At 37.4% G+C, this 17,004-nt stretch overlaps 1 protein-coding gene across 4 annotated transcripts in view; it reads left to right on the plus strand.

The window, feature by feature from the left end:
* The window catches only part of LOC108574348 (rho guanine nucleotide exchange factor 10), a 36,450-nt gene extending 23,162 nt beyond the window's left edge, over positions 1–13,288 (plus strand). For 2 of the 4 annotated variants that reach the window (XM_017936923.1, XM_017936924.1), the window contains 10 exons: positions 7,890–8,103; positions 8,420–8,657; positions 8,785–8,967; positions 9,058–9,354; positions 9,440–9,532; positions 9,628–9,852; positions 9,935–10,096; positions 10,222–10,428; positions 10,510–10,824; positions 10,917–12,785. In XM_017936923.1, the coding sequence (XP_017792412.1) occupies positions 7,890–8,103; positions 8,420–8,657; positions 8,785–8,967; positions 9,058–9,354; positions 9,440–9,532; positions 9,628–9,852; positions 9,935–10,096; positions 10,222–10,428; positions 10,510–10,824; positions 10,917–12,785 (3,803 nt within the window). Of the gene's footprint in view, positions 1–253; positions 550–1,323; positions 1,393–1,726; positions 1,792–7,889; positions 8,104–8,419; positions 8,658–8,784; positions 8,968–9,057; positions 9,355–9,439; positions 9,533–9,627; positions 9,853–9,934; positions 10,097–10,221; positions 10,429–10,509; positions 10,825–10,916 lie in introns of those variants that run through there. The other 2 variants (XM_017936925.1, XM_017936926.1) reach the window with 2 other exon arrangements.
* Positions 13,289–17,004: the final 3,716 nt, after the last annotated feature.

Consider the following 17,004-nt stretch of genomic DNA (forward strand, 5'->3'; position numbering starts at 1 on the left):
AAAGATTCATTTCCACCCTGTCGTCGTCGTTGTGTCGATCGAAGGTACGGAGCACGGCGTGGTTACACGGCCGCTTTCGCCCGACGCGCAGATGGGACGCGTGAAACGCATGCGCCCGCGCTATCGCGTGTATCGCGCGAGACAAGCTCGTCCCTCTGTCTCCGTTCCGCGAGCGCGTACGCGTGGGCCGACCGCGACGGAGGAACGAGCGACGCAACCCGCGGAAGAATAGTGTCGATCGTGTGTTCCTACTTGACGGTTACGTTTCTCTTGTCGTTCGTTTTCGCCGTGTTTACATCTAACGACGACTCAAGTGTTGTTCATGAAAATTAGCCCAAAGCTTAATCGATACATATCAACGATCGAAGTGCTCTCGAGATTCGAGTCTCTCTCTCACCGGTTGTGACATTGTGCAATGAGAATTCGTGACGATTGATCATTATTGTGGATTCACTTGGTTTCTTGAGAAGGGAGGTTATGTATGCTAGGTGGAACAACAAAGAGAGGATAGATATTCTGGAAGTTGGACAATTTTCCTGAGTTGAATCGGTAAAGTAGATTGATTAGTAAATCGATGTGTCGTAAGGTCTCGAATTGGACGGTTTTGAGAGAGAGAGACAGAGGGAGAGAGAGAGAGAGAGAGAGAGAGAGTGTGTGTGTGTGTGTGAAGTGGATACGTGCAGTTTGGACGAGTTGAAATTGGTTGCATTGAATTGAGTCAGGCGTTTCTGTTGAATGAGTCTGCGGTAGGGATTCGGTGAATAATTGGATAGCTACTGTGTATAGTATAAGTTCTTGTTTTTATTATTAAGGTTGCGAGGATAGAAAAAATTGGATCCTATTTCTGTAGTGATTTATATACATATGGTTGCAATGCGTTCCGAGTATTGGAAACGCGACTCAATAGCGAAAAAGGCAAAAAGAACATTTTATCAAGTTCGCGCTCGAGCTACGTAGAATTGTGAACACAATTGGATGGTCGTTTCCCCATATATTTGCACGGGAAGAGGGAACAAGCAGGTAGCCCCGCACATAAAGAGAAAGAAATAACAGAAACGGGGAGTAGTATACATTCTTCTGGTTTATTACACATCGAACAGAGGTATATTTATTCGATGTCAATTCCAGGAAATAAAACTGGCTGTAGTTTCCGCGGATAGGTAAATCGACGAGGGAGAGAGAAACAGTTCTCTACGTCATATATATAACCTTCCCCTGGTAGCAACAATTCAGGCTGAAAATTGTTTCTACCTCCCTCGAAACGATCACGTGTTGGTTCACGTGAAATTATCGACAGCTAAAGACATTCTTTTCTGTTCAAAGCTTCTGAGATAATTCAGAGAAGCACTTTGCTCCGTTGTGGTCTACCAGTGAACGTAGAAGGGAAATTTGGTGAGTCAATTTTGCTCACGTCACAGAAATCGCTTTAAAGTCGTTTAAAAACCGAATGAAAATCCACGAATACGTTCTCGGTCTTTCTTTCTTTCTTTTTTTTCTCGTGCAAAAGAACACGTGCTGCTCTCCCGGTCTGGTGTGTTGCATGCACGCGCCAGATAGATACGTTTGTACTCTCCGCGTTCACTCGTGCGTGGCCAGGCCGCGTGGGTGGACGACGATACGTTTTCAAACATTTTCGTTCGTGAAAGTTCGTGTTGCGACACACCGCTGAAAAAATAATTCGAGTGTTCGGTGAATCGAGAAAACGAGTCATCCTTTAACTGCGCAGTTCTTGTCGAGGAGTGAAGTAGCCCGTTGGACCGTCTTGTCTCATATTTGCCTGTCACAGAAAGGGTAAAATGCTTTTGTTATTGTAATTATCATTATTACTGGTAATATTGTCTCGTATAATCTTGAGATTGTTGCTGACATTTGTTACACTTTTGTGAGTTTTTTTCTTTACAGTGTAATTCAATGTTGTTGAAAGTGAATATTTAATCACTGTGTTCATTGTTCAACTTCTTATTCATTCTTACAAAAATCTAGTGCAATGGATTATTTTGTCGCGTCAGATGCTAATAATGTTTACATGAATAGTTCTAACAAGAGAGATGGTGAATCACTTCGATACAGTTATTAAAGGTTAGTTTTCTCCGCAGTTTTCCAACGCGATCTATTAAACGACGGATCAAGTGTCTGATTCCCACGAGGAACGTAATTTTTCTCGGCATAAAATATGTCTAAACAAAATATAACTGTAACGTTACCAGAGTTGTTAGTCATGAACTAACAAGACACAAATATTCAAATCGATTATATTCATGGTAATGATATAGACTTTTTGAGGTTAAGAAGAAGCACGATAGTATTTAATCGTACTTAAATTATCACCGATTAATTGGTTACCAATATCTAGTAACGCGAAAAAGATTAACTATGTTTTAAAGAGTCGCTAAATTACTGTTCATTCCTCGTATTATTGAGCATAATTTTCTTGATCACTGCATACGATGCACGGTGGCGCGATAATCGACTTCCTGCGCACGAGTAAACGCACGAAGCGCGAGGGGTGTCTCGACCGGTCGAGTTTATCTCCGAAGACAGTAATGATCGAGTCTGCCAATGGTAGCGGGTCGATGATTTATCCTTTAAGCCTTGGATCTACGTGTCGTTGTTTTTCATTCCTCGAACAGTCCGTTCAAAGAGCATCAATGCATTGTTTTCTCTCGGTTCACTGAAGATTGATAAAGCTTACGAAAGACGCGTGCATTTATACGTGTATACACGAGCGAGGGTGCGTGCGCATCTGCAAGCTACGATAACCGAGGAGCATTCACTACCGGAGCATTTTCTACTGATCTTATCTTACGGACAACGACGGTTTGCAAATCGTTATCACTAAAATTATCACCGGGGGACGTTTCAATTACAAGGGAGTACTTGAACCAAGGTGACCTTAAGGAAGACAGGAAAAGGTGAAAAATTACAAAATCGAGTTTTTGGCAAGTTTCAAGACGTGTTTGATACTTGAATATTTAGTTATCGATATTTATATGTATGTAACAATGTACATATGCATAAGATTCACTAAAATCCTTCTGTTGCTCCTGTTTATTTTTTTCTTGTTTTTTGTGTTTTCATATAAGATACTTGAGGTTATAAAAACGCGCGCGCGTGTGTGTATATGTTGCTTACGAGGTCGAACTGACGTGTCGAGCGAACATTCTGAATGCATTATGTGTCGTTCGCAGCGGTTTCCGGTTTGCGAGAAGAAAGGATATGTCGTAAAAATCACGTCCTTTTCGTCTATGATGTTTTTATCCTTGAATATTCAACCTTCTCTCGTTGCATAAACCCTGAGGCTGTGGTGTGTAGCCTGTGTATTTAGGCTGGTGCTTCTGCTGAATCATTTTTCACTGAGAAGAACTCGACAATGCAGCTGCGCATACAGAACACTGATAAATTGTCGTCTCGTTACTTCCAGTATCTCCATTTACATTCAGAGGGGACTTTTTTTTTTTCTTTTGTAATCGTTTTTGCAGTAACAAAGTTTCGATACAACCGCGAGAAACAGATTATTAATAGAGAGAAGAAAATATAAAACCCGAGAGTTCGTTACTAGTGGCGTGTTACATGAGATCATTTTACCTATCCTCGTCTCTTTACCATTTACAGAAAAATGACGCAATGCTGCGTCGTATGCTTTACAATTACACCGCTGATATATCCACAGAGATCGCATCGTTGGTCGGTAAACGTGATTCGTATGCATCGCTGTTTTAACCCTCTTGTTCCCGGAGTAGCCATATGGCTACGTTTCCATTTACTTATGGTCACATTTTTTAAACAGTTTTTGAAATAAAACGTTTAAAATTAATCGTGTTTGCAAATATTTCTTTTTGTAGCTGTTAAACAATTTGAGAGTGAAATAGTCGGTAACATTGCTCTATGCAACAAGATGATTAATGAGTGACTTTATCGATCATATGAAAAATTCATATTCGTTCTATCGTGGAATATTTACGATCGTGGATTATATAGTAATAGGTAGAGATTGTTGGAAAAACGATTAAGATCATCCAGGGTAACCTTGAACATGACACTGCACATGTTTCCTTGAATCGCACGACGTTAGTGAAGAACGGGCTCTTGTTAAGAAATCGAGTTTCATTTATTGCAATATTCATACCAGACAGAAAGTTTCGAATGTTTGACGAAGCGTTGCACATGCTCGGATGAATTATGCGCGTCGAATTATGTAATGCAGAATGTGATAAATGTCCAGTGGCTAATTCATTAAGATACAGATCCAAGGTTCTGCGAGTATCGGTAAAAAAGTGGCACGCGTATCGACTGTGCAACCGTGATGGACTTAACCGAAGGTGGTGCATAACCTATGTTTTCATCAGATATGTATGAGCTTCTTTTAAACGTTCTCAGAAACATTTGTCTTTCTTCAAAATATGCTTAAATGTATTATCTACATTGGTAGAATTAATTTAATGCTCGAACTTGATACTTGTGACGAATTCGTTAACTCGTCGGTGTGTCTGGAAAGTTATTTTATTACTGGTATTTATCTGGCGAGTACAACTATGTATCAAAAGTTTGTCGGAACTCGACAAAATTAATAGGTGAAATGTTAAGTGAATATCAATGGTCACAGTTGCGCTGGTCATGTAGCTTTCTAGGGAATGATAAATAATCTGTATACATACATGACACATTTAGTGTAGGGTAGAATTTACAAGAGCTCGACAAGATTGCTGTGTACAGTATTCATTCATTTCAATCCATATATCCATTCAATCGAAAATAAGAGACGTGTATAGAAATTTCTTCTATCTGGAAAGAGCAATTTTTACCCAGCGAAATTGTACATATCTATTTAGAACAATGCACTCGATCCGAAACAAGGAAAGCAAACGAGTGGTTCTTTATGACCACCCGACTAAAAACCTGTAAGGGTTACGAGAGTTAGACGTATAAAAGAAATACGACACGATTTTTGGATATTACGTAATGCATTCATTATTTTCACCGCGTATACCCTGACACCGTTAGCGCAGATTGTAACATGGTCGTTAAATTATCGCCACTGGAAAATGCACGTGAAATTGCCCGTTTCGAATACTAGATCCGCACCGAAATACTTCCTTGTTTCACTTGTACATTTTTTCATGAGATGAACATTAAAACGTTGCAGTAAATACTACCACCATCTTCCGCGTTACTTTCACAAATTTTCTTGTGCAAAGTGTCATTGATAAAAATTCACTGATATTCTTTTATTCTTGCTTTATCCTAACCTCAAAACGTGTATTGTTGGGAGTACCGTAATCCTAAAAGATTTACGTGTTGTCATTGAAACAGGACACAACCCTCGACAGAGACATTGATATCCTTTGAACTTGAACTTAGGATCCTTTCTCTTGCAATTAGCGATTATGTACCGTGATGCTGACGGTCCCTCGTGCGGAAGTGGTAAGTTCCACGCGTTGTTGGTTTTATTGGGTCTTCCGGTGTGCGTGTCGCGCTCAAGTTACTTGGGTGTTAACATCAGGGTGACTATCTGGTTAACGCGACTTGTTCTGCATTTCGTACGCTCTTTCCCACATTTATAAACGACTCGTAAATGTTTCGCGTGTCCGATGGATTTTTAAGCGATATCGACTTAAACCCGAGCTACTTTTTTCCCCCGAGCACTCGACGCTTTCAGTTTTTTGAAGTTCAGAGCCACCTCTAAAACACGCATACACTTACCACCTGTCGGTAACTAAATATTTAATACCGTTTAAAGTACACACATGTACTCATTAACGAGGTAATACAGTTCAAACGATTAATATTTGTTGAGATGCAAGAGAGGAATTGAATATAATAGAAACATCAAGAATATATTATGGATAAAAGTAGTATAAATGTAAAATTTTTTTGTTCATTTTTCGTGTATATCGTATTACATCTTGAGTGGTGACCATCTTGTAGTATATTGTGACGAAGCTACTCGTTAGAACAGAGCGTCTGAAAGTATGAGAATCGAGTCTTGCATTGTTGACTGTGTAAGAGAATAGGTAAACATTGACCATTGCCTGCGTTTGCCTCTGAAACGTGGGAACGAGCCAAGTGTTTAACTCGAACGATTGTCGGTCAACCAGCGAACAGACGCAGTTCACGCAAAGCTCATAAACGGCGTTTAAAATTAAACGACCAAGCGCATTGTTCAATGTATGTATATAGTCGTGCATTTTGAGTCAGCGAGTGAAAGTGATTGTTTATAAAAAAAAAAAAAAAAGAAAAAGGAATTGAGAAATCGAATTATTTTGTGTTATTACTGCGTTTTTTAAGTTCTTGTTGATATTTACTCCTGAGGGCAAAGTTGTTTTCCCGCCATTTCTTGGTTGCCATAGATACTTGCGAATTGGCTTTACGCGTACTTAACCAATGTAAACATAGGGTATAAAAGAAAACAAAGTATCGATAAATATTTTGTTCATTTCCGATTTGAAGTGACCAAATGCAAGATAATATTGTTCTTTCCTTAAAAAAAGCATAATGTAACTGAATCTTGTACAAGATCTCAACCTTGAGGGTAATAAAGGTTATCTATACCTGTTTTTTTTCCCCTCTCGTGACGGAACAATAATGTTTTTTAGTGGATTCATAGTACACATTGAGTAAAGGTCAACTACGCATGAAATAGTTTAACCAACATTATGACTTTGAAGAAATGACTCAGGCACACATTCTTATCTACCGTCTGTACTGTTTGTAACCGTGTTTATAGCAAGTTTAAAGGTTTTCATAATACAATCGATACGAAATCAATGCGTGTTTGGTTTTCTTCCATTAGTAAGTCGCAAATATTTGAAAAGCTTTTAGTAGAAGGTCAAACATTACGAGAAACATAAATTTGGTAAATTGATAAAATGTATACGTTATCGGTTTGCGGGCGTGAAGCGAGAACTTTATAGTAAGTACACCAAAAAAGTGAGAAATAGAAACGTTATGAAATGATCTTAAGGATACTTCATATTCGATTTAAAAAAAAAACTACGGGAAACATGATTTTTGTTTTTATAACACAACCGATGTCCAAGATTTCATCGACTTTCGAAGAAAGGTGATCAAATCGCAAACGATTGAAATACGTTGTATAAATAGAGGCTGTCGTCATGCGTTTCACAAAAAATATAGTAGTATTAAAGAGGCGTATGGAAATGAGTTGTCTTGATCTCGAAGAGGTGGTTTAACGAACGTTCTTACGAAACCTGTGCTAGTTTACACTAGATTCGTAATACCATCTCTGAATTCTCTGACAGTGAAACTTTTTCTTCTTGAAAAGTAGAAGTAAAATCGAAGTAGAAACACATTTATGGTATATTATCTCGTCGTCACGCTACAATTGCCTCGAGAGCATTGAGGATCAGCCACGGCTTAATTATCAAACACTAACCCTATTCATTGAACTAGAAACAATTCTAATAATTGGAAATCATGTTAAGGGATCACAAAAGCAAAGAGTGTTACAGTTATATCAGAGAACACGCTCCACTTCAGAGTTTCGCGGAATATTATCTGTGAAACTTTCTTCAAAGCGTGTGTGAGAACACTCCAAAATACTCATATTTGTATGAACTTAATACCAACCAAGAAACTTACGAGAATGAGTCAATATACTCGTAGCCCTCTGGCGGTGAACGCAGGAATTCTTACCAAATGATGCAAAGATTCACTTAACAATAAAACTGTTTACATTTCTTGAAAAATTAAGCAAAGAAATAGTATTTATGAATGACTTTCAACAAATAAATGCATTTAATAAAGTTGCAGTCAAAGAAAATCTTACTGAAAATAATTCTTTCATGAATTCACTTGTTGTCCTGTTTTATCACAACACTTGAGCTATACAGTACTATATTTCAAGAGCAATACGTGTCGTTTGGTTTCAGATGAACCACGTTCAAGGTGCAGATCATGGGATGACGTAGGACCGACTAAAATGGAAACTGTCGGCCAAACACATAGACAGCACCACCCCTCCTTGGAGGCAACTAGATCCAACACCTCTACACAGTCGGCTAGAAGCGAAGACTCCTGGTGCTCGGCGTCGGATCATGATCTCTCCTCAGATGACGAGAGTGAGAAGAGTAATATCAGTATTAAGTAAGCATCACAAACGCTGAATAAATATTCCTGATAAGGAAGTACCATTTGTAAACATTTCTTTTTCTTCAATTTAAATATTGGTTATGTTACTTGAAAATATAAGAAAACCATAATTAATAATTTATCTTGTAATAATCCATTTTTAAGAACAGTGATCGATAAATAAGAAAGATCTCTGACCGTTTGGACCAATTGATCAGTATAATTGTTGTTGGTCCAACCATCCAATCGTGATACTCTTCTTCATCTTCCCACAGCAACATTCTCACGAGGTTGTGAATAACTAATCGAAACAATTATTAATTCTTCACAGAAGTAATTGCCAATTGAGGAATACGTTGCACAAGGCAAGGACGCTGTGCGACAAGTGGAGGTCGCAAAATATGCGAGTGAACAATGCTGACCCATTGGATTCGCCCGGAAACCATGGAAGACTGTCGAGATGGTTCAGCATGCGTAGAGGATCAACGCAACAATACGACGTTGACTCCTCTGACACGGTGTCCCTTACCAGTCCTATTAAAACACCCCAAATGCCGCAACTTTGTGAGGTAATTACTTGAAACTTATTACGTTTATTGGAAAGAAATGTCAAAGTAAAGTTGAAAGATTTTCCATTATATTAAAAAAATCGCTATAAATTTGCATACATATAATAATGTAATGTATGCATTTCAGGTTGAAGAGGAGAACAGCGCAATGGTGCAATTTCAGTGCATGCAGCAACGCAGGCAAACTCCACCCACTCTTCCACCGACACCTCCGAATTTAACTCCACAACAGCTGAAACGTCGACACATAGTAGCCGCTATAGTACACTCCGAGAACAGTTACGTGTCCACGTTGCAGAGGCTAGTGAACGTGCGTATATTGACTTCAATTTTCCTTATCAAAAACCGTTTTCGTGATACTGGAGAACATACTTAAAAATATATACCTCTTCCGTTTCAGGATTACAAGAAACCATTAGAAGAATCTTCACCGCCTATATTAAGTCAGGCAAAAATAGCGACATTGTTTCATAGATTGCCTGAGATTCTGCAATGCCATACGTTATTCAGAATTGCATTAGCGGAATGCGTGCGTTCGTGGGACAAGGATGAAAAGTTAGGAGACGTATTTGTAGCAAGTTTCAGCAAAGCTATCGTTCTTGACATTTATAGTGGGTTTATAAATAATTTTTCAGTAGCTATGGATTTGGCTAAACAGGAATCAAAAAGAAAGACTGCACTTGCTGACTTTTTTAAGGTGTGACTCGGTGATACTATTCATTTACAGTTGTACATTATTGAGTATTTTACCATTTTTATCAATGATTATCTTTGCGTTTCAGGTGAAACAAATAAGTGCACATGACAGGTTGTCCTTTTTTGGGTTAATGGTTAAACCCGTACAAAGGTTTCCACAATTTATACTATTCTTACAAGTGAGTATTATACTGATGAATTTATATTCTTTTCGACTTTATACTTTCACTTCTCTTCCGACTCTGCAACGAAATGGTATATAAATGTTCATTAGGACTTACTAAAACACACACCGCAAGGACATCACGATAGGATGTCGTTACAGTTAGCGTTGACTCAGTTAGAGAGTTTAGCGGAAATGTTGAACGAGAGAAAACGCGAGGCGGAACAATTCCAAGCGTTCAAAGAAATGCTACGGCATGTGTCTGGAAAATTGTCTCATCGCCCTCTTTCGTCTTCGTCTAGATATCTCATAAGAGAAGATAATGTCACGCAATTAGTAAGTGTATTAATATAATAGAATGATAAGATTGAAAATATTGTAATATCCTTTATTATTTATATGAAACTATATTCTACAGGAATTTAATCAAAATGGCATGATAACAAAATCCAAGAGAAGAAGGTTATTGTTATTAAATGATCTCGTAGTATGTGTTTCTGTAACCCCAAGATCCGCAGAAGATTTTAGCGGAAGTGAAAGGCTGACTTTGAAGTGGACGTATCCTGTATCGGATATCGAGGTACAAATATATGTAATACATCATTTTGCTATTAAAAGCAATTATAATTGCTTAAAATAAATTTGCCATAACAAAAGATTTAGTGTTGCTAGTAATAACAATACTGACATTATGATACACTACAGATTCAGGATACAAGTACTTCGCCGACGTTAAGCCGCTTACTAACTGCTGGCCTGAATAAAGGTGGTAGCCTAAAATCTGATAAGAGTGGAGAATGTGGACAAGCGGGTGCGGATAATCTGTGCGTAGAAATGAATGATCTGATGCACGATTATGAGGTCATGTCTAGGATAAGTGATTTAGTTGCACAACTAAAGGGTAAATACGAGGTATGGAAGCAATTGAGCTAAATGAATTATCGTTATTCAATTTTATATATGTAAAAATTAAAATATTTTTTATTTATAAAGGGAATGACACTCGAGAAAACTAAACAAATTCTACAATCCATACAACTCTCGATACAACAGAAGGATGAAGATATGGTCTGGGCAGATAGTTGCTGCTTGCAACTGGTAACGAAACAAGGACAAATGTACACGTTCCAAACTGAAAATCCTCTAGTGAAGAAAGATTGGATAACGGAGCTTCGATTAGCGCAGCTAGCTTTAGATCCAAACAATTCGCCATCTTGGGAAGTACCTGAACAAGAACAAAGACCATCCACGAAAATGCCACTGTTCGTTAGCTCGCAACAAGTGTATCATTCGCAACATCAGACAGAAGTAAGACATTGATTTCAAAGATCCAACATTAATAACTAGTCATATACGTGTTTTGATATGTAAAGAGAGACTCAAAACAATCCCCTCTTCAGGTGCGTTGCGGCTGTTACTACACAACACAAAATCCACGTCCTACAAGGCGCTGTGGCAGGAGTCAAAGTTACTTGTGGATATGTACAGGGGACGGTATATCCAGTCATGTGACAGTGTTCGGTCAGTCGACAACAGCCTCTGCGACTTCCTTGAAACAAGCAACAGCCTTCGACCTGGTTGAAACCAGAGTTGCCGCCATAGAATTTGTGAAGGGTGTTTCCTCCGATCCACTATCGTTGGCGAGCGATCTCGTGTGGATGGGCACAGATTCTCGCAAGATCATTATCTACGCCGCCTCAGAACCTGAGAAACAAGAAGAACTGGGCAATTATTCCGTGTCGGGTCCGGTGATACAAATCAAGTATCATTGTGACAACGTTTTCGTCGCCCTAGGAACTGGTTCGCTTCTACTCTTCAAAAGACAAATGGATTGTACTTGGAACCTTCGAGATCCGTTCGTAATACCCTTAGGCTGCGAACCAGTATCCTGTTTGATGCCGATCAACGCGTCTGTCTATGCTGCTTGCGGCAAGAAGGTTTGGGTACTTAACGCAGTGAGTGGTGACATCATTAAGAGCTTTAGCGCGCAGCACGAACACGTTGGCAGTGTGAAACTGATGGCTCATTCTGGAGTTGGTCTCTGGGTTGCTCTAAAAAATTCCAGTACAGTTTGTCTATATCACACTGAAACATTCAAACATCTACAGGATATCAATATAGCATCCAATGTGCTGAGAGTGACCAGGACGAATAACGCCTCGAATTCTTGCGGCGACAACTTGAACAACAATCACTCTACCGTTACGGTAACAGCACTTTTAGCGTGCAAGGGCCTTCTATGGGTTGGCACTAACGTGGGCATCAGTTTAACGATTCCTCTGCCACGATTAGAAGGAGTACCTATCATAAGCGGTCGCGTGAACATCTCGTATCACGCGCATTTCGGTCCTATCACTTTTCTGCTCGCCATTCAGAACCAAAAGAACACGATAAACTGCACGACCGACGAAATTGCAGATGAGGAAAACGTGCAGCTTAGGTCGAAGGAGTCGGAGAACAATAGAAACAGAGATAGAGCTAGTTTGGATTCCTCTATGTCAAACAGTATCGTGAAATTAAAGCAACAATTGGCGGGCAGTCCGGTGATGCTGAGACGAAAACGTAGCAAGGAGTACGAGTACAGAGGCTCGAAGACGCTTCCAAGAGGACTCGGCTCTGGTGGTGGATTTTTGTCGAGCTCGATGTCCGGATCGCAGAGCTCCGGAGAGAATTGCGACGTTTATGGACTGTATGGGGAGCTGATGTACGTGAAGGATTACGAGAACGAGAACAGCTCTGGTATCGATCTGATTTATGAACCATTAAGAAGAAGCGATCCAGAACTGGCAGCCATACCAAATAAAGTTAGTACTTTAGATCGTAGACTGAAGATGAAAATCACCAGGCCCAGGTCGTTGGATCTATCGAATTGGTCGGTTGACTCTCACGCCAGTTCTCTGTACACGTCTTCCGGATCTGAGGAAAATCTCTCGCTAAAAACTGGCAAATTGTCTCGAAATAGTAGTACAGCTAGTCGAAATGGTCCCTACGAGACAGCCAATCCGAACAGTAGTATAGGGCAGTCGGTACCAGAAACGATACCTCCGCCTAATAATTTGAAGTCAAGCGGTAAAAAGATAAACAAGACGTTGCAGCAAGTAGAACAGCCTAAACGAACGGTTCTAACACTGATGGGTGGCCGAGGTTATATCAATTGGAGACAACTGAATACGCAATCGGTCACCGACAAAGGCTCGAAATCCGGTTACACTTTTAAAGATCCCAACAGCAACGATGCCCACATCGTGCTGTGGGAAATGAAATTATGATACTCAGTTACGCTAGACCTATCATTTACGCCTACTACTACGTCAGTATGGGTAGGAGCGTTATAAAATGCTATTCAATGGCCGATTGCGAGCTCCGTAATATCGGCGAATAGGACCAAAAAAAAAACTATTATCGAACTGATACTGTCGTTTAAGTAATAAGGATACACGATAAGGATTCGTTAATTAATTAGCTCGATCTTTTTAAGTTAGTCGCGGCGAGTGTGTTGTTCGATGAAAATGTTTTCTGAAGCTATGTTCGAAACGAGGTTCATTAACGTTCTCGAATATCCTTATCGTCTGCAGTGCAAAGATCTAGTTTTTTCGTGTAGCTCTCTAAAAGAAAAAAGCAAAAACAGAATTCTTGTATTTTATTACATACGCTTCCAACCTGTAGCGCGATAAAGATCTTATATTTTTGTTGTAGGCTGAGTTTGTCGTGTACACTCGTATAAATTGATTTAATCTTACTCCGAATAAGTTTTTGTTTTGTGAAAAGGGGCGGGGGTAAATTTAGTGCAGTAAGAATAGAAAACATTACGTGAATATTTATAATTATAAACAATAAAAGAAAAATGTTAATGACATTGTTTCGATTTTAGGAAATACTAATGTACGAGTGTACGCGTTGCTGGAAGAAAGAATCTTTGAATGTGTATTTTAATAAATATTGTTATTTCTGTAGTTACATATAAAAACAATTTGAAGCAGTGGTATTCTTATAGAAATAATGTTATAAAAATTAAGAAATTTGACGTTATTCGCGAGTTATTTTGAATCGAGTTTTTCAATATGGCTGAACAGATTGAACATGACAGCGAACACCACTGATTTGAAGTTCGAGTTTTCGAGTTTCTTTCGTTACTCGGGTGGCACTCATGTGATGTACACATGAATTTGTAAGATATATGAATATAAAACGTTATCTTACGCTTTATACGCAGAACGTTTCGCGTCGTGGGGAAAGACTATGGAATTTTTAAGTGTTTCTCGCGTTTTCATTTTGAATCTTGTTATAATAAAAATTTGAAAGACCCCCATTTTTGTAAGCGGGTCGAAAATGAAGAGCACAGAGCAGCGCCTGTGATTTATTCTTTTGATGCGTTAAATGTCGCCTAACATATACTAAAAGAATCAATGACAATGTAAAATATAATTTTTTTAATTTTTTCCTTGCATCGATACAATAGAATGCTACAAAAGAATGTATACAATAAAATTTAAACGCTTATACAAATAAGTTCATTGCACACGTTTAGTTTTTGCGACGAATAAAATAAAGGTGAAGATAAAAATTTGCAGTTTAGTTTTGATGTTTTAGAAAAGAAAAATATCTGGTATTGCTATTGTACTTCACCGGACGATAAGTGATGATCGTCCGGTATATTTGATAGCATTTTTTGAGGGTGCGTAAGATATTTTATATCTTTTATAAACATTAGCAAGTTGAACATTTTTGACATATATATTTTACTGCCAAACGCGATAGAAGTTTCTCAGAGGAAGAGTAAGATCAGTGAGAGAAAGGATTTGCGAGTGAAAAAGGGTCTAATGATCTACGACGCATGTTTTCCGTTCTCTGCATTATGTGATAGATCGACCGGGAGAAAGGGGTTAGAAATGGAAAAAAATTTATATCAGTTACCCAGTGAGAGAAGTATATCGTAGTTTTGCCGCAAATGCGCTGTTAAGTTTTTCACTATCGGCATGGACGAACGAGTCTGCGTGTACATACATATTTTCCGAAGAAATTAATTTTTATATCGAAAAATGAATCCTGGATAGATTTATATTTTGTACACTACTTTTTTTTGTTTAGATTTATATAAATATATACATATGTAATCTTATTTTGTATTTATACGAATGATACCATACGTGGAATTTATTCAGCAATACTTTGTTACACACGTACACGCACACATTATACACACATACATGCGCGCACACATATTTATTACTTAACAGTCGTAGCGTTGTATCATTGTTATGTATGAATCTGAAAAATTTTGTTACGTTAGCGTTCGAAAAGGCTATTCGATTCAATACTTTTCACTATTTGTATTGCTATATTGCTGAATATTATAATTATTTAAAAACGAATATAAAATTGTCTTATTCCCTTCACATTTTTTCTTTTGTTTAAATATCCTGTGGTATAGTGTGTAGGATGTATCTGAAATAAAGCTATGCATAATCTTGGTTTCCAGGTATATAGTTTATTCTTTGTACAATATTACGATATGTTTACATTATATGGCGCATAAATAATTCTTGCATATAATTCTACTGATATCGTTTTGAATATTTTTCGACAGGGAAAATGAATTTACACTTTTTTCTTTGTTCTGATGATAACATCTTTCATGATACTCTACGATATGCATAGATAAATACGATATGTATACTATACAATATGAAATGTCGTTAAGTATTACGTTTCGCTACTTTGTCGGTTTAATTTACGTGAATTTGTCACGTACAGAGAATTTTCTACTATATAATTCTGTTATTGTAAATAATTCATTAAAAGTTTTCTTCTAACATCTTTAAAATATAACGTATTACTACAATGTACAAATTAGAAAGTAACCATCGTTGAAACAGTTCTCTGGAAACAAAAATTTCTCTATCGTGTCTCTTTAACGCGAACTTCATGTCGAGAAGCAACATTTATAGCATTACTAATTTCTTATTTCATTTTGTTCTTTTTCCTATTTAATTCAAACACTAAGTAACTATACACGACAGAGAATCTGTGTTTGTTGAGACTGTATATATGTAACAAACCACTCAACATTTTTTTACTGGTATGGTGCTCTATTAATTCTACATTATATCTATAGTCATTTAATTACAATCATCTCGTCTGTTTCTGCTTACATATATATCGTGATAGTAGAGCAGAAAATTAACTGTTATCTACAACTGCAATTCTAATACAGAAATACAAGCTTATAACAAGTACTTAATAGTTCGGTTTAGCGGAACTTCTTCTGAATTAAAAATGATGCCCTCTTGACTGCAAGTTCGAAATTTGTTATTCGCGAAAAATCAAATTTCAAACGTGAATTTTATTACAGAATTTCGAGAATTGTAACTTTGCAGCTTGATATTTTCGAATTTTTAATGACACAATACTTTGAGACACTTTTTATTTTCTGGTTTCTTTAAAAATACTAAAGTACAAAGTACAGCAGGAAGTTGTGCACAAGCGGAATACAAGTCTAACCATATTCAGATTGTGATAACTTGAAATATTTCATTTGTTTATGCATATACATATTTCTGTATACGTTATAAACCTCTTAATTAACATATCGTAATTTGTTCGTTTCCATCTTCAACATATTTCAGTAAGACTTAATCTTACACGGTACTCTATTTCATTAAAAGTATATCAAAATCGAAAGGCGCAAATCGACAGTGTTTGGTAAAGAATCAAACGCACTGTAACCCCTTAACATTAAAAATACGAATTCCTTTCCCCTCGTAGAAAGCATGATTGATCTGCCGCGTTATACGAAGTGCATGTATGGGTTTCTGTGTCCGTTTTAGACTTTTTCTTTAGATTATCGCAATAACTGGAAGTGTATCATTCTATTACATGTATTTATAAAATACCTATATATACATATACGTACACGTATGTAATGCAGATAACATAATAGATAATACCTGCCCGAGCTGCCTCTATTCCATCGCACACTTAAATATTCGGTGCTGTGTTCAAACATAAATGTATTCACCATGTGGAAAAGTTATTTCTCTCCTTACAGACAATGGGTAAAAATCATAAACGTTCATTCGATTCAAATTAACAAAAAAAAATTACGGTTACCAATTAAGAGTCACTATGAAATACATAATACTGCTAGAAATGGTATTTTCATCCAGTTATGTTCAATGAATTTTCAATATTACTTCTCTTGTGTAATGTAACATTGAAAATATTATTGCAAACTTTATAATGCATACATATGTCAGCTCTCACATTGCATACATGTCTTGGTAAATGTTGATAATTTAGTATATGATTACCCTCAATATGATGATACATAGTAATCTTTCTTTCAGTGAAATAAAATTAAAACATACTGAAAATACTGAAACATTTACACAAACTATCACAAGAATTCGTACCAGCTTTGTAAATAGTTCAATTTATACAATTGTTTTGAACATTCCTTTAAATTACATGTTAATGAGGGACAGATAT

The sequence above is a fragment of the Habropoda laboriosa genome, unplaced genomic scaffold (assembly GCF_001263275.1).
Source record: "Habropoda laboriosa isolate 0110345459 unplaced genomic scaffold, ASM126327v1 scaffold176, whole genome shotgun sequence".
Classification (NCBI taxonomy): Eukaryota; Metazoa; Arthropoda; class Insecta; order Hymenoptera; family Apidae; genus Habropoda; species Habropoda laboriosa.